General features: G+C 39.6%; 2 protein-coding genes across 2 annotated transcripts in view; both read right to left on the bottom strand.

The window, feature by feature from the left end:
• Positions 1-18,276: 18,276 nt before the first annotated feature.
• Positions 18,277-21,084, bottom strand: LOC109464364. The gene is made up of 4 exons (XM_019761312.1): positions 20,964-21,084; positions 20,304-20,579; positions 19,746-19,862; positions 18,277-19,313 (listed from the first exon to the last, which is right to left on the bottom strand). Exons 1-4 carry the CDS (start codon positions 21,068-21,070, stop codon positions 19,157-19,159), a joined length of 657 nt encoding a protein of 218 aa, XP_019616871.1. The 5' UTR covers positions 21,071-21,084; the 3' UTR covers positions 18,277-19,156.
• Positions 21,085-21,185: 101 nt separating this feature from the next.
• The window catches only part of LOC109464339 (mucin-like protein), a 30,820-nt gene continuing 28,336 nt past the window's right edge, over positions 21,186-23,669 (bottom strand). The window contains exons 27-29 of the mRNA XM_019761287.1: positions 23,211-23,336; positions 22,717-22,842; positions 21,186-22,543 (exon numbers count right to left, since the gene is read on the bottom strand). Coding sequence (XP_019616846.1) covers positions 21,186-22,543; positions 22,717-22,842; positions 23,211-23,336 — 1,610 coding nt within the window. The remainder of the gene's footprint in view (positions 22,544-22,716; positions 22,843-23,210; positions 23,337-23,669) is intronic.

Consider the following 23,669-nt stretch of genomic DNA (forward strand, 5'->3'; position numbering starts at 1 on the left):
CCAGGAAAGTTGACGCAGGGCTCCGAGTATTCGTATGCCAGATAATGTGAATATAGCCATTTCATGTTCATTAAATATGTATGACATCAACCATTCTCAATCTCATAATTAGTCTGCCTTATACAGAGCTGGATCAGACCGGTTTTTCTCCCAATAGGCCGGTTTATACATAGCACAAGCCTAGGGTGACAAACATCTAGTAAATGACGATTGTATCCCGTGTCTGAATCTGATAGCTCCTTGGATCTTCATATATTCTTTGGGTCTTCATAATATTAAGATGTTAGTAGAAAACACTTCTTTCTTTCACGGCGGTCTGTCACTACGGCTTTCTTTCCCATTGCTAGGCGCGTTCGTAAAAGTATCGGGTTACAAGACGCTATTTTGGCCTGTTTTGGACTACCCGTAAACATTTGAAATTAAACAAATAGTATTTAGTGGTAAATTTCGTCAAATGGAGATGAAGTTATTGTCTTAACCTCCTTTTAATGTTAGCTTTTTATGTTAAACCATTGCTTTTTAAATTCCACTCAGAAAGACGATTATTTTTGGGTTTCCGAGCACAAGTCATGCCATGTTTTCAGGCATACCTAGTTCAAACCTGGCTACGTATATTACCCCGGATCCCCGATCTTTGTATTTTTCGACGACTAGAAATCAAAAATCGTGTTTTAGGGATTTTTTTAAATTTCTGATTATAAGTCTAGTTTTTGTCAACATATTGGTGAAAAAATTGCATTTTTTGACATTTTTCTCACTAATTTACCCATAATTAAAAATTGAGACGATTTTTGAAAAATCCCTAAAACACGATTTTCGGGACAACCGTGACAGTTATTTTGAGCCGTAAATGGGGTATGCTTGACTCTCCATGCTTGCAGGTTTTAACGAGTTTTGCAGACATGTCATATCACCCGAAAGTGTGCATTGTGTTATTCATACAGGTGTAAAGAATCATTACAGTATTCAAGGTCACCCAAGGATACGACGGTAGCTTCGCTACATGTTACATGTCCACAAAAAATTATAGCGGACATATACTGTCCTGGAAACTGTTTGTATCTATAGAAAAGTGTAGTTTTTTATCTATTGCGAGGCACTCAGGCAGAAAGGCTTGTTTTGCCGCTTTCTTGTAAATGACTGCAGGTGACCCCGAAATGGAACGCGGGTTCCATTCGAATTGCCCAGATCGAACACGATCAAACACAGTTCGGGTTCTATGAAATGTGGGAACTTTGCGGCCCAGATTTGACCACCGTGTTTAGTAAAATTGTTACATTAAAATGTAACTTATTGGGAATGCCAGGTGGCAGTTACCTTTTCGGCAAGAAATTATATACCCGGGTTATTCATAATTTATCTATATATGGTTGGTTTATTTCAAATGAACAGCTGTCAGCCCACATGGCTGACTTGAGTGTTCTTACATGTACATGGATCATAAATAAAACTTGCACAATATAATACTTCTACAACCATATAATCAACATATTCAATTAGTGAAAATCTATGGTATTGAGACTGACGTGTTGGTACACAATATATGGAAGATTTGAATGAAAAACGTACGAGATTTAAAGGTTGTACGAGATGTAAAGTGTTCTCTTAGAACCTTAACACTAGTTGGGCCAGGTAGAAGACTGTAATTATACATCGTATATAAATGGGGACTATGTCAGCACACAACATTCCTCCCCTCCAGGATTTCAAAGACCATTTTTCAGACAATGACTCCAAGGCTTTCTCACGATTTTAAAGACTGCCTACCTAACACGGCGGTACGGTCTGTCACTACGGCATTCTTTCCCATTGCTGGGGGCGTTCTAAAAAGTATCAGGTTACAATACGCTATTTTGGCCTGTTTTGGACTTCCCGTAAAACACTTGAAAATAAACGAAAATGATTTAATGGTAAATTTCGTCAAATTGAAATGAAATTATTGCCTTAACATCATTTTAATATTACTTGTTTATGTTAACTCTATCTAGATCGGGCTTTTTTGAGCAAGATTTGACCGGGGGGGGGGGCGTCATTCGGCCCCCCCCTCCCACGAACTCGCGACCGGTATATCGTAGGACCACCAAATTTTCAGAGGATGGTGTACTAGTAAAAATTTATCATATGTACAATTTTTATGTTGTTGTGACGTAATATGACGTCATTATGACGTCATTAATGTGATTTTAATGGCCAAAACCGTCTAGATAGGTTATTCCCTGAAAACTAAACAGTATACGACATAACTTTACCAAAAGTGTTTATGACAGAATATTAGGATGTACTAAGTCTTATGTTACCCATAGCAACACCGGTGACGTCATAAAATGACGTCATGCATATATTACCTATCCGCCATCTTGGATCATCAATCTTGAATTTTGAAAAATAGTTTTTTTTCAGGATAAAGCCTAAAATACATTGTAAACAGACTAAAGACGTTCATATGAACCTTTTTTGTAAAAAGAAATGGGAGTATTGATAAAATTTTAAGGAAAATAAGCAGTATTTACCTGATCTAATGATATGGTCCGCCATCTTGGATTTTGGCCAATGACGTCATCAAATTAGCATAAATTATGCATTTTTAATGATGAAATTTACATATAATTATATGTGATGTTATTAATATTACAAACAATGTGTAACTTGACATAAAACCCATAAAATTCTGTTGTTTAAATGGAAATTATTATATTTGTCAAAAAATGCCTGTCAGAAACCCGTTGCCATGGCAACAAGAAAAATCATAATCTTATTCCACTGATACAGATTTGTTGCCAACAATATTTTAGGAAAAGTCACCAAGTTTGGCGGTTCTAGCTTTAGCCGTTTAGACGCTATGTGACATCAAAGTTGCCGCGGGCACTTTTAGCCCCCCCCCCCCGGTCTAGATAGGGTTAAATCATTGATTTTTAAAAATTTCGCTCCGAAAGACGATTTTTTTCGGGTTTCGACCACAAGTCATGTCATGTTTTTAGGCAAACATCGTTTAAACCTGGCTACAGATATTACCCCAGATCCCCGATTTTTATATTTTTCGACGACTAGGAATAAGATCAAAAATTGTGTTTTAGGGATTTTTTAATTTTTTTTTTTATTCCGAAACATGTAATCACAAGACGTGGTGACGACACACTCAAGTTTTTTCAACTTATATTAATGCCGACACCAACACAGGGACAGTACAATACTCATTTACACCTGAGCGAAGTGAGGAAAGTCGTGTAAAGTGCCTTTCCCAAGGGCACAAGATCGGTGGCATGTCAGGACTCGAACCCAGGGCCTCTGGTTCCGAGTCGAGAACGCTGCCGCTGCGCCACACGACCCCATTTTTTTTTTTAATTTAAGATTTTAAGTCTAGTTTTTGTCGACATATTGGTGAAAAACTTTTTTTTTTACATTTTTCGCACTAAATTATCCACAATTCAAAATTTCCCATTTTTCAAAAAACCCTTAAACATGATGATTTTCGCTACAACCGTAACGGTCATTTTGAGCCGTGAATGGGGTATACTTGACGCTCTATGCTTGCAGGTTTTAACGAGTTTTGCAGACATGTAATGTCGACCAAAAGTCTGCATTGTGTTATTCATACTGGCGTAAAGAATCATTACAGTATTCAAGGTCACCCAAGGATACGACAGTAGCTTTGCTACATGTTATATGTCCGCAAACAAATGATAGCGGACATGTGTTGTCCAGGAAACTGTTTGTATCTATAGAAAAGTGTTGTTTTTTTATCTGTTGCATGGCACGGAGGCAGAAGGGCTTGTTTTGCCACTTTGTTGTAAATGACCGCAGGTGACCCCGAAATAGAACGCGGGTTCGATTCGAATTGCCCAGATCGAACACGACCGAACACAGTTCGGGTTCTATGACATGTGGGAACTTTGCAGCCCAGATTTTACCACCGTATAGCCAGGAAAGTTGACGCAGGGCTCCGAGTATTCGTATGCCAGATAATGTGAATATAGCCATTTTATGTTCATTAAATATATGTATAACATCAGCCTTTCTCAATCTCATAATTAGTCTGCATGCATACACAACTGGATCAGACCTGCTTTTCTCCCAACAGGCCTGTTTATACAGTAGCACAACCCTAGGTTGACAAACATCTACATGACGATTGTATCCCTTGTCTGAATCTGATAGCTCCTTGGATCTTCATATACTCCTTGGATCTTCATAATATTAAGGTGTGAGTAGAAAACACTTTTTTCTTTAGTGAAATTGTTGCATTAAATGTGACTTATTGGGAATGGCAGGTGGCAGTTACCTTTTCGGCAAGAAATTATATACCCGGGTTATTCTTTATTTATTTATATATGGATGGTTTATTTCAAATGAACAGCTGGCAGCACACATGGCTGAATTGAGTGTTCTTACATGTACATGGATCATAAATAACACTTGCACAGTATAATATTGTCTAGAACCATAATCAAAATATTCAATTAGAGAAAATCTATGGTATTGAGACTGACGTGTTGGTACACAATATATGGAAGATTTGAATGAAAAACGTACGAGATTTAAAGGTTCTACGAGATGTAAAGTGTTCTCTTAGAACCTTAACACAAGTTGGGCCAGGTAGAAGACTGTAATTATACATCTTATATAAATGGGGACTATGTCAGCACACAACATTCCTCCCCTCCAGGATTTCAAAGACCATTTTTCAGACAATGACTCCAAGGCTTTCTCACGATTTTAAAGACTGCCTACCTAACACGGCGGTACGGTCTGTCACTACGGCATTCTTTCCCATTGCTGGGGGCGTTCTAAAAGTATCAGGTTACAAGACGCTATTTTGGCCTGTTTTGGACTTCCCGTAAAACACTTGAAAATAAACAAAAAGGATTTAATGGTAAATTTCGTCAAATTAAAATGAAATTATTGCCTTAACATCCTTTTAATATTACCTGTTTATTTTAAATCATTGATTTTAAAAATTTCGCTCCGAAAGACGATTTTTTTCGGGTTTCGACCACAAGTCATGTCATGTTTTTAGGCAAACATCGCTTAAACCTGGCTACGGATATTACCCCAGATCCCCGATTTTTACATTTTTCGACGACTAGGAATAAGATCAAAAATTGTGTTTTAGGGATTTTTTTTTAATTTAAGATTTTAAGTCTAGTTTTTTTTCCACATATTGGTGAAAAACATGATTTTTTTTACATTTTTCGCACTAAATTATCCACAATTCAAAATTTCCCATTTTTCAAAAAACCCTTAAACATGATGATTTTCGCTACAACCGTAACGGTCATTTTGAGCCGTGAATGGGGTATATTTGACGCTCCATGCTTGCAGGTTTTAACGAGTTTTGCAGACATGTCATGTCGACCAAAAGTCTGCATTGTGTTATTCATACTGGCGTAAAGAATCATTACAGTATTCAAGGTCACCAAAGGATACGACATTAGCTTTGCTACATGTTACATGTCCACAAACAAATTGTAGCGGACATGTATTGTCCAGGAAACTGTTTGTATCTATGGAAAAGTGTTGGTTTTTTTTTTTATTTGTTGCAAGGCACGGAGGCAGAAAGGCTTGTTTTTGCGCTTTATTGTAAATGACCGCAAGTGACCCCGAAATAGAACGCGGGTTCGATTCGAATTGCCCAGATCGAACACGATCGAACACCGTTAGGATTCTATGACATATGATGATATGGGGTCTTTGCAGCCCAGCGTTTACCATCGTGAAATGTACTGAGACTTCCCCAGACAAATCATCTGCAGGTTATTATTTTATTTGAATTTTTATACCTATATATCGTTGAGATTTTACGTTTAGTGTGATTTTCCATTTGTTGCAAACTGCTACAATTAGAGTGATTTTAGAATTGTACTTGTTTTGATAATTACAGTTCAAATTTATGATTGTAATGATAGATTGTAAATGAGCGTGCAATTCAGCAGCCAGGCTGCAATATGCTTTTGTGCCATAAACCAATTTCCAATTTCCAGGTTTGGTTCAGGTGGTCGTGGTCGTGGACCCGTTTACACTTAGGTTCCTTATTGCTGCCGGACTGTTTTATAGTTATTTACTACACGTAAAACATGCTTTGATTCCAAGGTCGATATAGGGTGTTGGAAGTATAATGTTCGAAATGGTGGGCCTTGTGAGGTCGTGTGTTGTAACGACAGAGAGCTCGACTCGGGTCCAAAAGGTCCAGAGTTCGAGTCCTGACATGCCACTGGTCTTGTGGCCTTGTTTACATTGACGTCAGACTGTGGAGTAACTAAACAATCTACGTCAATCTGCCATACTGTGAGCGGTCAGGTTTTTGTAAAACACGCCCCTCCGTGGTTAGACTCATTACCTACTAACATCCCAATGCGGGTGCTGAGCATGTTCCACAAGGGGGGTCGTATTAATGGCAGAGTGTTCGACTCTGAATCAACAGGTCCCGGGTTCGAGTCCCAACATGCCTCCGATCTTGTGCCCTTGCCTTGGAAAAGGCACTCTACACGACTTTCCTCACTTAACTCAAGTGAAAATGACTATTGTCCTGTCCTGTATTTGTTCTCTGTGTTGGTGGTGGCATAAATTAACCCTATCTAATTAACCGGGGGGGGGGGGGCTAAAAGTGTCCGCACCAACTTTGATGCCACATAGCATCTTAACGGCGAGAGCTAGAACCGCCAAACTTGGTGACTTTTCCTAAAATATTGTTGGCAACAAATCTGTATCATTGAAAAGATTGATGATCCAAGATGGCGGATAGCTAATGTATGCATGACGTCATTTTATGACGTCACCGGTGTTGCTATGGGCAACATAAGACTTAGTACACCCTAATAATCTGTCATAAACACTTTTGGTAAAGTTTTGTCGTATACCGTTTAGTTTTTAGGGAAGAACCTATCTAGGCTGTTTTGGGCAATAAAATCACATTTATGACGTCATAATGACGTCATATTACGTCACAACGACGTAAAAAATGTAAATATGATAAATTTTTACTAGTACACCATCCTCTGAAAAAATTTGGTGGTCATACGACATACCGTTCGCGAGTTCTGAGGGGGGGCCGAAAGAGCCCCCCCGGTCCCACCAAGCCCAAAAAAGCCCGGTCTAGATAGGGTTAAGTTGATATAACTTGAGTGTGCCGCACCATGTTTAGTTTTAGTTTTGGCATATAAGAAAAGAAAATGGTGGGCGAAATGTCATCTCCTTCTCATTCTGGCTTTGCCAACAGAGTCAAAATGAACCAATCCACCAGAGGAGAAAACAATCCGGTATATCTTACAAACCATCCAGAGGAGCCGGCAAGCTCTGGCCCTGAAGAGGATGTGCTGTACTCAGATGGCACCGCAGAGGCAACAAGAATGTCCAGATGCAGTCAAGGCACTCCCAGTATTCAAGGAACAGACATGTTGGAGGCTACCTATGCAGCTGGCAATGAATCTAACCGTACGATCACGAATGAAAATTATTATATGGCAGATCATAACGATGTTTCCGACCCAGAGGCCGCTGATGTTTGCAATGTATCTGATACGATCGGCGATGAAAACCACATGTACACTGCCTTAAGGGAAATTGAAGAAAATGGTAACGCGATGGGAAACATTGAAGAGGAAACCCGCGTCATGCAAACAGACAGCACAGTGACTATGAACTGCAGCACTAACAGAAAGCGTAACAAATCTCTGCCTGACACCACAGGAGACAAAGAAAATAGCGAGACTAGGCACGAAGACTTCTCTAACGAGGGTGACATTGAACCTCATGTTGTTGAAAACATTGGCGAAGAACCTCAACTCATGCAGGCAGACAACGATGCCGACATCGAACCATACGCTGTTACAGACATGTTTAATAATGTAACCTATCTCAGCGCAACAACGAACACTCTCCAACAGGCTTCAGATGACTCCAGCCATGACACCACCGCACACGTACACAGGCTTCGCAATCCTCCAAATGCAAGAGAACTTATTCGGAACCCAATGTACAATTCAAATCTTCAACAGGCGAATAAACCTCACGGTAAGACGACGGGCATAAATTTGACACTGTAGAAATCTTGGTCTATACTGTTCATTTATTTATTTGTAGTAAATGTTGTCATGATTTGTAACACAATATAAGAGAACTTTTTTGTGAGCCAAAGTCTGGAAAAATACATTTGTCTCTTTCCTGCAATTTGTGGTTGATAGTAATGATGATCTTATTTTTTACGCCTGCAATTTGCTGATATGTTCAGCATGGAGAGGTTAGATTTTAGTGCTTTGAGCCCTTTATTTGAGAATTTAAATTTGCTAGTCCATGCATGTACTTTTTTTTACTTTTCTTGTTTCGTATCATTAGCAGCATGATTTTAAAGGGGCATTATGTAACTGATGTAACAACGCAAAACTTTGAAATATTTTAATAATGTACTAAAGTTCGGTGTTATCAACAGTTACTATCACTTTTCAACACATTTGTGTCATTATTTCACATTTTTACGTATATTTTGTGCGTTTAAACAGTCCTTGTTCAGTTCCCGGTGCCAACGGTTTGCTCAACAACAACAACATAAATTGTAGGCCCTATAAGGTGGCTAATTGGTCGGGCATGCTAGGCTTGATAGACAGGGGCACATGTCACAAGATTATTTGGAAAAACACTCATATCTACATGGAGAGGTTAGATGGAATTTGATTCTCAACATAGTGTATTTTGTTGGGAATCAATAAACTGTGGTCATTATCCATTCAAGAGAGATTTAAAAAAAACTGGTAAACGATTAGGTCTTTCAGAAACTGGTAAGCTGTCAGCTGACACCCCACTATGAGGTAGGCCAAAACAATGGCGGTGGGCAATACCACATGTGCGGTGTGGCCAGATGTTGGATAAGAAGATCATTCACAGTTTTCTAAGCTTACAAGGAGCAAGGATGTTACATTTTTTACCGAGTATAATTCTGGAATAATAAAGGGTTAAGCCCACTATGAGGTAGGCCAAAACAATGGCGGTGGGCAATACCACATGTGCGGTGTGGCCAGCGGTTGGATAAGAAGATCATTCACAGTTTTCTAAGCTTACAAGGAGCAAGGATGTTGCATTTTCACCGAGTATAATTCTGGAATAATAAAGGGTTAAGCCGAGGTACTATGTAAAGAAAAGAATGAAAAATATACTTTTTGCATTGTCTAAAAGTCACATAATGCCCCTTCTAAGGTTATTTGCATTATTTGATTTACAAATTTGGATTAATATATATCTCAAAGAAATTTCAAACAGGCTGTTTTACAGTGAATCGACGTTGCTTTCTGGCTATTTTCATGGTTACCCTGCTTGTGGTGGGACCAATCACCGCAGGAGTCACCATAGGAGTTTATTACACCGATCAAGTCGTGCAGAAGGTAAGGTCAACATCTTTGACAGGGCCCAATTCTACACTTTGTTTCATTCATGTATTTCTCCCATCAGACAATCAGAAAAAAACGACATAAGCAGGGCAAGTGCACAGATAGAAAAAGGTTTAGGAACACAAGAGTTTAAATAAATTATGTAGCTGACAAAGTCTGAAATAATACTAACAAGACTGCCAATGAAAACATACATTGCCGTGGCGACCGTGGTTGCTGTTAGGGTTATTGTTTGCATGGCACTGCCATGATTTCATGATTTTGAGGAAGACTTGGTGCCTGTTAAGTCTAGACAGATACAGTGCACTCCTCCCCTGAGTGTATAGGGTCACAGAAAGTAGGGCCATCTAGGGCAGACAGGTATTCCCAAGGGTTCCAGGAATGTGGGCATAGATGTGGGTCAGAGAAATGCCTGTGGACATTCCGCATGCCTGTGGACAAAATGCCTGTAAGACTTTTTTTCTTACGGCCATGCTGATTCGACTATATGGATGATATTCTCTAAGACCCTAAAAACTGACGCGAACGTGCGAATTAAAAACGTTTTGCCAAAAAAACGTTGCTTTCATTATGAAATCTACGTGGTCACGAAGGTCTAACAAATAACACAGAGTGTGGTGTGGCGAATAGTCTAATCTTCAAACTCATTTCTTTATACTTTCGTCTTTTTCCTTTGATTTTGGCATTCAACGACGTTGCTATCGTTTTCAAATATTTCATTTTGCAAATTACGGTATATATTTGCTCCTTTTGCAACTGTTGTGTACGATTATTATGGTTGATAACTCGTTTTGGCAACAGCCGAAAATTAATGCTCGCACGGATGACATCCATATAATCAAATCAACATGACATAATCTCCGAAAAAAAGTATTCATAAACCAAACCCGGCCCCTGTCACCATGGTAACTGATCTGTAGCAGACACCCTCCAATGATAAATTACATCTTGTAAATTATATAATATATGTAGCATTCCATGGCAAGACAGACTTGGAGAGGCTGATCACCATATGTGCATATATCAATATGCTTAGTTAGTAAAAAAAAGATAACCAAAGTATCAGTTTGGTGGGCTAGACCATCCCCATATGAATGTAAATATTTAGCATTTTCTTGGTAAATGTTCAAGTTTTATATTTCGTCTTGTTTCTGCTTTTCCAGGATAGTCCTTTGCAAGAAGACTTGAAGAGGCTGTTCACCAGTATTAGTAATTAGTAAAAAAATAACCAAAGTATCAGTTTGGTGGGCTAGACCATCCCTATATGAAAGTAAATATTTAGCATTTGCTTGGTAAATGTTCAAGTTTGACATTTCTTTTTGCTTCTGTTTTTCCAGAATAGTCATTTGCAAGAAGTCAATAACTTGACTACATGGAATGCAACAGAAGCGACAAGCACAACTACAGGTGCCACCAGGACCTCTGACGGTACCAACAGAACCAGTGGTACCAATCCACCCATCATTGAGGGTATAAATGGTACCAACCCTCCCAGTCTTGGGGGTACCAATGGTACCAACCCTCCCAGCCTTGGGGGTACCAATGGTACCAACACACCCAGCCTTGGGAGCACCCTTGGGAACAGCCTACGCACTGTAAAATGTATGCAAGTAAAATTACTTTACTAACAAAGTAAAAATAGGTGTGAGAATTTAATAACGGCTTGATTAATTCTCTGCCATATGATAGGTAAAGTGTATCATCTGTGGTATAAATACTAATTATTTACAGACTTTACAGCGTAAAATTTTGCTCACTGTTCAGATGACTTTTAAAAATGGTTGACATTTTATTTGCACAATCAATGATACAATCGCAAAAAAGGAAAAATCAGCATAAGGTCACACCGTAATAATTTTACGGATGACATCCATGCGCGTATTAATTTTCGCCTAGCCTGTTCTAAAAAAAATCTCCGAGGAGGCTCTGGTCTGTATAGCAATCAAATCAATTGGTTCTTGGAATCAGACTCTATTTTCTCCTTCAGTAAATTCGCGATCTCTATTTCACTAATTCAAAATTACATTAAACCTTTAATTAATTAACACATATCAATCCATATCAATTCACATATCATAGAACACAATCCAGTTTTACTTTGTACTTTTTACTAATTTTCAACAAACCGGAGCATATAGCTAGGTACTACATGATATTACTAGGATGAGGTTTAATGCTATAGACTTTTTCACCCTATCGCTTTATATTGTTTTCTGAAAAGAAATACGGCAACCAACAAATTAGATTGATGTGGCCTAAGGGTAAAATGCTGTCACTATATCCCAAATACAGTATCGGCCTGCGAGAACTCGACCATGCGGCTGTCTTGTGGAGGGGGTGAGCGAATCGTGCTCGACGATGCCTACTGCGGTCTGAGGGAAAAAGGTCTTTACTGTAGATACAAGCTCTGGGACCTGTCTTGTGACAAGTGTGGAATAGTCGACACCAGGTAGGAGCATCGTTTCTGATCTATCCCCACTCTTAAGCTCGGCAACTATCAGGTGGGACAGTCGCTAGGAGTGTGGTTTAAGGCGCGGTCACATTTCCCAACCCGGGGCCCGGCCGGGCAGTCGTATGGAACGAAAATTATTATGTTGGCTTCTTCTTCGTGTCCGAAGATGTTAGGAAGTCAGTCCCCTGCAGGCCTTCATGTGGCTGTGTAGACCTATTCTTGACCTGCAGGTCTTACGGCAGGACGGACATGTGAAGGTCACTGCTGTTGTCGGCTGAGTGACTGCAGCCTTACGTCGCCTCCTCATTTCATTATAATTTTTATATTATTATATTTAAAATTATTATATAAGGCAGCAAAACACACACAAAAAAAGTTTTAGAAAATTAACCATGAGCAACTATTTGTGTATACTCTTAGTACAAATTGTTTATTTTTCGTTCACGCAAACAACCCGGCTGGGCCCCGGCTTCGAAATGTGGCCATGCCCTTAGTCATGTCCTCTGGAGACTTGATCATTGCATTCTAGTAACATTTCATATTCTCCCTTAGTTGGGTGGGGAAATTGGACTTTCGCTAAACTTCTTTATTCCTTTTATCTCAACTTTATGGCGATGTTTTCTAAAAACTGGAACCACGTTCGAAAATAGTTTCATCAGGTTGGTACAGTATAAGATACAGGAGTCAGAATTTTCGAGGAAGGTGTCTGATAGACACCGAAACGGTTGTGTAAAAGAAAAGTCCTAGACCCTGTATCCTATTAAAAAAAACATATATGGTTAACAGTCAATGCATAAAATAAAAATCCACATATACACCTACATGAGTGTATCTGATTATACACCCAGTACATGGCTAGTGCAGGTTAGGTACAGGTGCCTGAAGACATACATGCACCCTTGCTGTTAGAATAATTCCATTAGCCAAATTAGCTATAGACATTTGCAATGGTCTAGCTAAGAAGTATCATAGATTTCATAGATAATTTTGTTAATTACTTGCACATTTGTTAGCATTATATACTCACACTTGACTGATGTTTACATCAAATTAAAGCCTTTTGAAAGTATCTATTTAATCTAAAAAGTATATTTCAATTACAATCACTCACAGTTTTAATGTACTTTTAAATCATTATGTATTTTGTAACAGGCGATACGACACACTAGACACCGTAAGGAATCGATGTGAAAAGTTCCAGCAGTGTGACTTGTCTGTACAAAAGAAGACCTTTGGTGACCCCTGTCCCAGAAATAAGATATACCTGGAGGTAGCGTTCCACTGTGTAGATAAAAGCATCTCACATCTCACTGTGGAAACATCTATTCGTAAAATAAATTTACTGCTTAAAAACCTCTGGTCGTCACCAGATGACTGAAGGGAAGGTCCACACCACATCACGATTAGTTTCAATGGCTTTATTCCTAGAAATTCCGATAAGTTGGGGCACACCACTACTACTACACTTCTAATAAATGACTCGATCACACCATTGCCATTTCTCAACTGCGAAAGCATGTACATTCCCTGGATAAGTGATTTTGGCAAACCACCGCCAGCACGTCAGGTATCAAAATGAACTGTCGATCTGGCAAACGCTCTCCTGTTCATACAAGTGTAGCAGCTGGCGTGACGTCACATCTTGGTTTCCACAATGGGGATCTTTTATGAGAGACCTAGTCTAGAAGAAATGAGGATCACTTGGGAAGGAGCACGAAGGAAAGCACAGGACAGAAGACAGTGGAGAGCTGTGGAGGCCCGCATCGTCGACAGATGACAGCGGCGAAGATGATGGTGATGAATGGGGATTCAATCCCCATACTTGTTTCTAGTACATATGTCGTCCAGATCCACAAGGTCTGAGACTACACTGAATACGCGGACGATAGCGACCTGTCCAGAACCATGCCCTGTGCTGATGTCGTGGCGAAAAACACAATGCAGGAAGATGCTTCACAAATGGACTCCTTGGCAGCCGAAAATAACATGATAATGAACGGTAACAAATCCTATGAATGTGTCCCAACCTTAGATTGGACTGTCAAATTACACATGTAACTAAGAAGATGTAGATTCGCCTACAATTCCTCCATCTCCTGGCTATTTAACCCTATCTAGACCGGGCTTTTTGAGCTTGGTGGGACCGGGGGGGGGGCTCATTAGACCCCCCTTTAGAACTCGAGAACGGTATGTTGTATGACCACCAAATTTTTAGAGGATGGTGTACTAGTAAAAAATTATCATATCTACTATTTTTATGTCGTTATGACGTAATATGACGTAATTATGACGTCATAAATTCTGATTTTATTGGCCCAAACCGTCTAAATAAGTTATTCCCTGAAAACTAAATGGTTTTCAACATAACTTTACCAAAAGTGTTTATGGCAGAATATTAGGGTGCACTAAGTCTTATGTTACCCATAGCAACACCGGTAACGTCATAAAATGATATCATGCATATTTAAGCTATACGCGATTTTGGATCATCAATCTTGAATTTTCAAAAATATTTTTTTTTTCAGGATAAAGCCTAAAATACATTGTAAACAGACTAAAGACGTTCATATGAACCTTTTCTGTAAAAAGAAATTAAAGTTTTGCTGAAATTTTAAGGAAAATAACCTGTATATACCTGTTCTAATGATATGGTCCCCCATCTTGGATTTGGACCAATGACGTCATCAAATTAGCATAAATTATGCATTCTAAATTATAAAATTTACATAAAATTATATGGGATGTTATTATTATTAGAAACCATGTTTAACTTGACATATAACCCATAAAATTCAATTGTTGAAACTAAAACTACTAAATTTACCAAAAAATGCCTGCTACATGCGTGTGACCTTTAACTTACAGTTCATTGACGACCCTTTCACAGGTGAAGAAAGATGGTGAACGTTATTTTTAAACTACTTTAAAGCTGAATATTTAGTTGTAAGTAATAGTCAGTCTAATCTTTTATTTACTATATGTACTTTTGTCCTGGCAATATCAATCATCACTTTAAGTCAACCAAAACAAGAGTACACCGGCATCTTCTTCCACCACCAGGACTTCTGCATGTAGATGAAACCTTGCAGTTGCTGTAAACCAATGATTAGCCAGGAGTGTTACAAGCCAGGCTATTGTTTATTTTAGCACATGATAGAAAAAAACACAACTATTGACTCATTCAAAAAAAAAAGACAAAGATCATCGCTTTTTCATAACCATTTATTAGCCACCTCAAGCTTGAAACTTGCTCTACATTCGGCGTAAGTGTGTGGTTAATGATTGAAAATCGTTATTTTAGGCTTTTTTTAACCCTGTCGTGGCTTTTCAGATTTGCAGTAAGCTATTACAAACTGTACAATGTTGTTACACTCAGACTTTGAGAACTATGGATCCGACTGTTTAGAAATCGCTGCCATTATTATTTATACTTCATATGTGGTAACTAAGAAAAATTCAACATACACCCACAAGGGGATGTGAACGCGAACAGCTAAGCTGGAAGTTCGGGCGCGGACTGTTGAGCTCTCCCTCCTTCCGTGTATGGCTCCCCCCGTCCCGTATGGAGATCAGTGGTCGTCGGACTCGAACATGCAACAACCTGGACTCTGTCAGTGCTAGAACTGTTCGCTTCTACAATAGCAGCATTCCCCACATTGTCAGATTGCTAAACTCCTCGCTCCACTAGAATGTATTACGTGCAATATTGAAATTGATATTGACTTTTAACCGATCCAAATTTTAAGCAATTTCCAATTTTAAACAAGATCTAATACTATGTTATTTTACATCATCAATACTGTTATTTTAACGCGTTATTTTAGTGTGTATTTTAACCCTACCTAGACCGGGCTTTTTTTGACATGGGGGGACCAGGGGGGGGGGCTCTTTTGACCCCCCCCTAAGAACTCGCGAACGGTATGTCGTATGACCACCAAATTTTCAGAGAATGGTGTACTAGTGAAAATTTATCATATCTACAATTTTTATGTCGTTATGACGTAATATGATGTCATTATGACGTCATTAATGTGATTTTATAGGCCAAAACCGTCTAAATAGGTTTTTCCCTAAAAACTAAATGGTATTCAACATAACTGTACCAAAAATGTTTATGACAGAATATTATGGTGTAATAAGTCTTGTTTTGCCCATAGCAACACCGGTGACGTCATAAAATGACGTCATGCATATTTAAGATATCCGCCATCTTGGATCATAAATCTTGAATTTTCAAAAATAATTTTTTTTCATGATAAAGCCTAAAATACATTGTAAACATACTAAAGACCTTCATTTAAACCTTTTTTGGAAATAGAAATGGAAGTATTGATGAAATTTTAATGAAAATAACCTGTATATACCTGTTCTAATGATATGGTCCGCCATCTTGGATTTTGGCCAATGACGTCATCAAATTAGCATAAATTATGCATATTTAATGATAAAATTTACATAAAATTATATGGGATGTTATTGATAGTAGAAACCATGAGTAACTTGACATAAAACCCATAAAATTCTATTGTTGAAACAAAAAGTACTTAATTTAGCCAAAAATGCCTGTCAGAAACCCGTTGCCATGGCAACACAAAAAATTAAAATCTTATTCCAATGATGGAGAATTGTTGCCAACAATATTTTAGGAAAAGTCACCAAGTTTGGCCGTTCTACGGCTAGCCGTTTAGACGCTAGGTAACATCAAAGTTGCCGCGGGCACTTTTAGCCCCCCCCCCGGTCTAGGTAGGGTTAAAGTGTATTTGCGTGAGTTATAATTCTGAACGTCTACTACTTGTATATCATTGTAATGTCCTTACATCAATTCAGCCACTCATGTGGCTGCAAACTGTGGGCACTTTCAGTCAAGTTGAAAAAAAAAACACTTTATTATAAACAGGTGCTGGTTAGGTACAGGTAGACATCAGAAATACAATTTTTTTGCTGTAAGGTGCATATATATGCAGCATCCCTGATAAAGGATTGCACATCTAAATTTATAAACAAGGCGAAACTTAACAGAGCTGTATTAGTGACATTGCAGCAGGAAGAGTGTAAATATATGCAATGGGCATGTTTTCTTTTGCCTGCAATACTTTGATTCCCCTTTTCTTGAGGTACCGGCCACACCCATCAATCTGTTTTACGCAATGTTTCCCTTCAACTTCCATGGCCTTGTCAGATAGGTGGAAGTACATCTGCGTACCTTCCCTGATTCGTTTTAGCTTTTCCTTATCATGTGCACCCTTTCCTTTTGTACCTGAACAATTTTTTGCCAGGAATTCTTCTGGCATGATTACCTTTTTTCGTACGTTTTTGTGCAAATTGGTGTGAATAGTGACAGTGCATCCTGAGTTCCTGTAGGTCTGTGCTAAAGTATGAGTTCATGTTGTTATTGCTGTTGTCCTTGCTTAATATCTATTGTCTCGCTAGACGTGGTCTCTAGGTGCTGAGTTTCTCTTGGTTCAGGTTCGTGTCAACGTTCTCTCAATGTTTTTAATGAAGTCATAATGGAGGCATAAACGTGTCAATGTATAAGTACAAACTGCGTGCAGACACACTGTGGTCACTGCCTTGCACTTCTTGTGTTTAGTCATTTGTGATATGTAAAGGAACATACGTTATCGTCGGTGATGTTGCTAACTGAATATGTTTGCCTGTAACTTTTGGATGAATTTTTGAAGGGAGATTATATTTACCGCTACAATATTGAGATGTTACTACCAGCATTAGACATTTTTCAGTGTATACGGCTTCTAATTACTAAAGCGAAATACATGTAAAATCGTAATTCGTAATGTTCGCTTTTCCATAGTCAACAAGGTTCGTAACCAGCCTAAAGCGCTGGTGAAGTGTAGACTGTAGAAGTGATACGCCTGCCATTTTATCAACAGTTCATGAGTGTCCGTAAGTAGTGAAATGTATGATTGTAGCAATAAGCCGTACATATCGCTCATGTAGTACACGAATGTTCTGTTTTGTTTTTATTCACAAGGTGTGCCTAGAACTGACACAATAAAAACATTAATGTGCTTTATAACAATATTGTTCTAGAGTTAACTCTCATTTAACAAAGTTATCAACACACATTTCCCCTAGCTTGAAAGTTCATCTGTGTTGGTAGAAGTCATTATAAAACAAGTTTGAACTGCAATATCCGACACAAGAAATTGGAACCATCCCTCAACAGAGCCGGGGGGGGGGGCGCCAGAAATTTTCTGCAACCTATAGCTATGATCCACTGCTCACAAATTCACGTGTGTTATCTGCATGACGTTACGTTCTTGTGTTGGAAATTGCAGTTTAAACTTGTTCCACATTAATTTCCGTTAGATTAATGGTATTCCGACAGGGCGTGAGGTCAATAAAGGGTTAATGCCCCGACCCGAGGTGTATATGGTGAGATAATCCCTGGTCGGGTGCGAATAAACCACCGAGTGAAACGAGAAGCACTTCGGTCACATAGTTTATTTATGTAACTGAAATTTTTACTGAACTATTGGTAGTTAATTTTTTTTCACATTAGGAATGCACAGGAACAAACACTACACGCAGGAAAATATTACAGGGTATATATTATGTATACATACATTTGAAACATCAATATCAGACCCAGGATATAGACATCTCTAGGTTGCAGTGATAAACTGCTTCAGGTGCTGAGTCTTATCGCCATGTATATCGCTGAAGCGGTAGACATATTCACGATATGTTTACTGACAATTGGCGATACCAACAGTATAACTATAACAGCTCTTAATAAATGGATGATACAAATATCCCATGTTACAAGCAACGCCTTCCGTTCTTGGCACCGCACAATAGCACAATAAAACCTAATTAAAAAAAGGCTGCGCTAATTTGAATCAAAATGTGGTGACAAAAGGACAATATATGAAGCAGTATGTACACATACTACAAAATCTTTTTCAACACAACCGATTATACACTATTCACTATCACCCTCTTAGGCTGTCCTTGAATACCTAATTCGTTGGTGTACCATCCATTTGGACGCACAATTACTTAGTTCTTAAGTTTTTATCCAAAATAAACAAAACGAAATCTCTTTAAAATCGATATTGATGCGAAATAATTTCTTACACTCGACGACCAAACTGTACACCAAATAAGTCAACGACAATGTGGAGAGATAGTATATAAAATGTGGCTTTAAATCATACTTAGGTAAGAGGTTTAACACAAACACACTGGAAAATTTCAAGGTTTATGCCTTAAGCGTTCTTATGCATTTTTAAAGAACACAAAAAATCAGAAATGTATCATATATACACACGCACCGAGCACACTACACTTTTAGCAGACAACACAGCTATGACTTGATGATGATTGGATTATCAACTCCCCAGGCGTCCTTAGTGGCCTTCAAGCGCTTCACGGATTCGTCATACATATACGGCAGTTCCGGGGCTCGACTGGAAGGAGGCGCTTCTTCAACACGGTATAGTTTGCCATTGTTCTTCTTCACACTGCATGAAGGTAAGAAATGCACCAAATGTCAGTAAGTGATCGCTGATTGTATGTTCATTTATTCCAGCTTAAAGTTTATGTTATAACATTGCAAGTCAAATTTATAGTATGCGTACAATGTTGGCTTCTTTCCCTGAATGCTATGGCCTAAATATTAACGAATGAGATTTATTTTTGGAAAATCGTCAATGGTGTGTATGGCAACGGCTATTAAGAAATGATACTACATGATTAATGTATCCTGGATATGCTTATCTATGGGGTATGCTGCATTCCAAAACATGTTATTCCAAATCATGCTTTGGAATGGACCACGTTTTGGAATGCAGGTGCATTCCACTTAGTTTCAGCCCGAACCATGATTTGGAATACGTTTTGGAATACGTTTCGGAATGCAGAAGGGTCTCGATATGACATCATTGAAAACTTACCAAACGATGACTGAAACAAACAGAGCGATGACGGCTAGGGCAGCTGTAGCTGTGCTGACGGAAACTTGAAGGATCTCAGAGTCCTGTGGATTCCCCGGTGGCTTGCCTTCGCTAGGTCTGCTTGAAATAAAATTTTGATTATAATGACTGCTTTCTCTATTAACGCTTTACATTAAGGTACAATGGTTTTGCAGTTTAATGGGTCGTTTCACAGACTTTGTATTTGAGCCACTCGTAAACGATGAAATTTCGTGGACGCAGAACTGAATCCAATATGTATAATCAGCCCCCTCTAAAGAGCCATGATAGCAAACGATATCTACGTTTCACAGCCACTGCTTTTTAGTTAAAGGCAACGAGGCTACATGTACATTTAAAACACTGTTTATAGAGACATGTAACGTGCACTGAGTGTCTTTACAGCAGAGGTGGACTCATTGCTTGAATGCTGCTATACAATCTAAAACTTGGGCAAATTGTTTTGCATATTCATCTTCATGATTTTAAATTATGAACTGAGTATGACAAGAACATTTGATTGTATATATAAAGGCTCACGTTGTTCTTGTATTGGGTGGAACAGTGGCGCCATGGAGATACTGTTCATAAGTCTTCATGAGGATGATGTGTTTGTTGCCCAGAGATTGCTGCAGCTGTGGCTGGTTTAGCCGAACAGCCAGCATGATGGAGTCGACTGGGAAAGGCACGAAGTCGTCGGCAGAGTCTGGACGGATGATGAAGAAGGCGAGCAGGATGCCATCACTGGTAGCGGACTGCCGGGGGTAACCGGGAGGGATGTACACGTCGGCAGCGGTGAAGACGACTGCACTTCGCCTGGGAAACAAACTTTGCATATTAGGATATTCTTTCAAATTGGGCTTAAAGGTCGACCGCAGAGGAGATGAATAGACAGTATGATGAAGACTATCCACCACCTAAATCTGCACAACGTGACTCCACAAGACAGGGGCATATAGTGCGATACCTCCAAGCCTCAGCGTCTACATAGGTACAGACATAGAAAATGGAAGGTAGCAAAGGTAAATACCGGTAATGTATAGTGATAGTTGTTTTGCAGTATTCGTTGGAATTTCTGTATCATTTTAGGGGAATACTAGTAATGTGAGGCAGTATACACAGAATTTGCGTGAAGGTGTGCACACCCTGCCATTTTAAAGCTTTAAAAATTGAAAGTAAAAAGTACAACGTCACACTTACGATCGTCGTGCCCTGTCATTATCTCTCATCTGGCAGTCCCGCTCTTCCCTCACCATCCTTTGGCAGTGAGACGACATGATTTCAGCAACTCTGCGCTTAAAGTTCATCCTTACGTCAGCAGTGAACTATCGGAAGATCATAAGAGGCGTGTGTTCAGTATTGAAGAGGGATCACTTGAAACTAGTCTGAAATTCCCATTTTATTTGTAAGAGCACGACTAAATCAAGAGAAAGAGCCAAGAAAGGCAAAGAAATTTACCTCATCTACTGTCATCACAATGGTCAGAACCACAGTGTTCTGTTCATGCGGCCTCAAAGCTGTCGGATCCTCTGTCAGCGGTAACGCTGCGGTTGTACTCCTGGTTGATGCATTGGGACGTTCGGTGGTAATAGTTGTGTGAGGTTTGGTAGTAGTACTACTTGTAGTTTCAGACTGAGAACTGGTAGTTGCTGTAGTAGATTTTACATGCTCGGTAGCAATGACTGGAGTTGTAGTAGAAGTGGTATGAGGTGGAGAAATTTCAATAGTGGTAGGGGATGTAGAAGTAGACGGGGTAACAGCTGCAGTAGTTGTAGTGGTTGGATCTTGAGCAGCAGTGGTTTTGGTTGTTGGAGGTGAAGAAGTTGTGACTGTGCTTGGAGATGCAGAGGTGGATGGAGAGACACTTGTAGCAGTGCTGGTGGTGTGAGTTTTATCAGAGGTTGTAAAAAGTGGTGCATCAGTGGTTCTGATGGCGTGGCGGGGAGAGGTCAGTGTTGTGCTTGTTTGAACCACTGGAGTTGTGGGTGTACTTGTCAAGGGGAAAGGCGTAGATGTAGCAGTAGTTTCTGGTTTAGTAGTAGAGGACGTTAAAAGCTGTGCATCAGTAGTTTGGATGGTTTCACGGGGAGAAGGGGTATGCATAGTGGTTGTGCGAACCATGGTGCTAGTGGTTGCAGTGGGGGAAGAGGTTGGTGTACTGGTTGGTTCAGTGGAGGTAGTTACAGCCTGAGTGGTGGTGAAAGTGGTTGAAGTTTTAGTGGTTGTGGAAGCTGTTGTACTAGAGGTTCGAGACTGTAGGGTAGACGCCATGGTGTTTTGAGGGGATAACTCTGATGTAGCGGTTACAGTAGTGGGGGAGGCTAAGGTAGTAGTCACTGTGGTTGTTGGGGGCTTAGTGGTAGTAGAAAGTGTACTAGCCATGGTGCTTTGGGGCGAAGACATTGATGTTGTGGTTTCAGTAGTGGTTGGTGCTACAGTGGAAGTGATGGTGGTGGTTGAAGGCAGAGTAGTAGTGGCTGTTGTTGTAGTTGTAGTTGTAGGCTTCTTGGTTGTACTGAGACTAGGCGTCTGTGTTGTTGCCTTTGTCGTCATCATGGTTGTTGGAGGCTTAGTGGTAGTAGAAAGTGTACTAGCCATGGTGCTTTGTGGGGAAGACATTGGTGCTGTTGTTTCAGTAGTGGTTGGAGCTAAAGTGGAAGTGATGGTGGTAGTTGACGGTGGAGTAGTAGTGGCTGTTGTTGTAGTTGTGGGCTCCTTGGTTGTACTGAGACTGGTCGTCTGTGTTGTTGCCTTTGTCGTCATCACTTGCGTTGTAGTCACTGGGGTTACACAAGGTTGACACAATCAAATTTAATTTTCAGGTTTGATAGACAGACTGTTTGTTCTGCACACAATCACTATCTCCCAGTCGAAACCTCGGTGTTAACTTGATGTGCCCAACGCCTTTGCATGCTACAATTTCGTACAGTTGCGTTACATTAGGAGTACTTACCAGCCACGCATGTGTCTCCCACCAACACAGCGTCCTCCTTACAGCTGCAGTGGAAGGAGCCGGGATCGTTCTCACACACCTCCAGGTCTGCACAGTTGTCTGTCCCCTCATAGCACTCATCAATGTCTGTTCAGAAACATGCATGGACAGCATTATGCTACTTTGTTTTTCTCAAAGCCACACGTATACAAACCTTTCACAGTTTGCAATTTACATCAACATTTATCTTGTAAATTTCAGATAACACGTTAACAAAAAGCCATATGAACTTAACAGCATTATGTTTTTTTTGTTTTTCTGAAAGACACATGCATACAAACATTTGACAATTTACAATTGACAACAACATTTATTTTGTTAATGATAATTAAAGGTTATATATTACAGTGTTGGGAGTGTCATCATCATCACCATTGAAATTCCAATCGCTTCCCATCTTTGTTTACAGTCCATTGCCATGAAGTCTAACAACGTTGATATTCTGAAGTACCTACCTAAGCACAGGTGGTCATTGTCCTCATCAGTGTAGTACCCCTCCCCACAGTAGCAGCTGTACCCTCCAGCGGTGTTATTACACAACTGAGAACAGTGGTGATCACCGGCTGAACACTCGTCATAGTCTGCAGACACAGGCGAGTCAGCATTAGATATTTTAGATTAGACTGAGTAAGCTTAGCAACGTCGATATCTACTATTAATAGTTTCATCAGGTTGGTAACTCAAAGACACTGAGTAAAGAGACTCTTTTACACAACCAAGTCTTGTATTCAGCAGACGCTTCGGTGACCGTCTGTCACATTCCACAGGGCAATTCTGACTAGTATACACATATGTATAGATATGTAAATATTGTACGTTTAGGAATGCATCTATAGGAGTGACACCTGTGCTGCAATGCAATGTGAATCAGTCAGAATCGAGGAAGGTGACAGACGGTCCTTGAAACGTCGGCT

Source organism: Branchiostoma belcheri, unplaced genomic scaffold (assembly GCF_001625305.1).
Source record: "Branchiostoma belcheri isolate BF01 breed outbred unplaced genomic scaffold, Haploidv18h27 scaffold137, whole genome shotgun sequence".
NCBI lineage: Eukaryota > Metazoa > Chordata > Leptocardii > Amphioxiformes > Branchiostomatidae > Branchiostoma > Branchiostoma belcheri.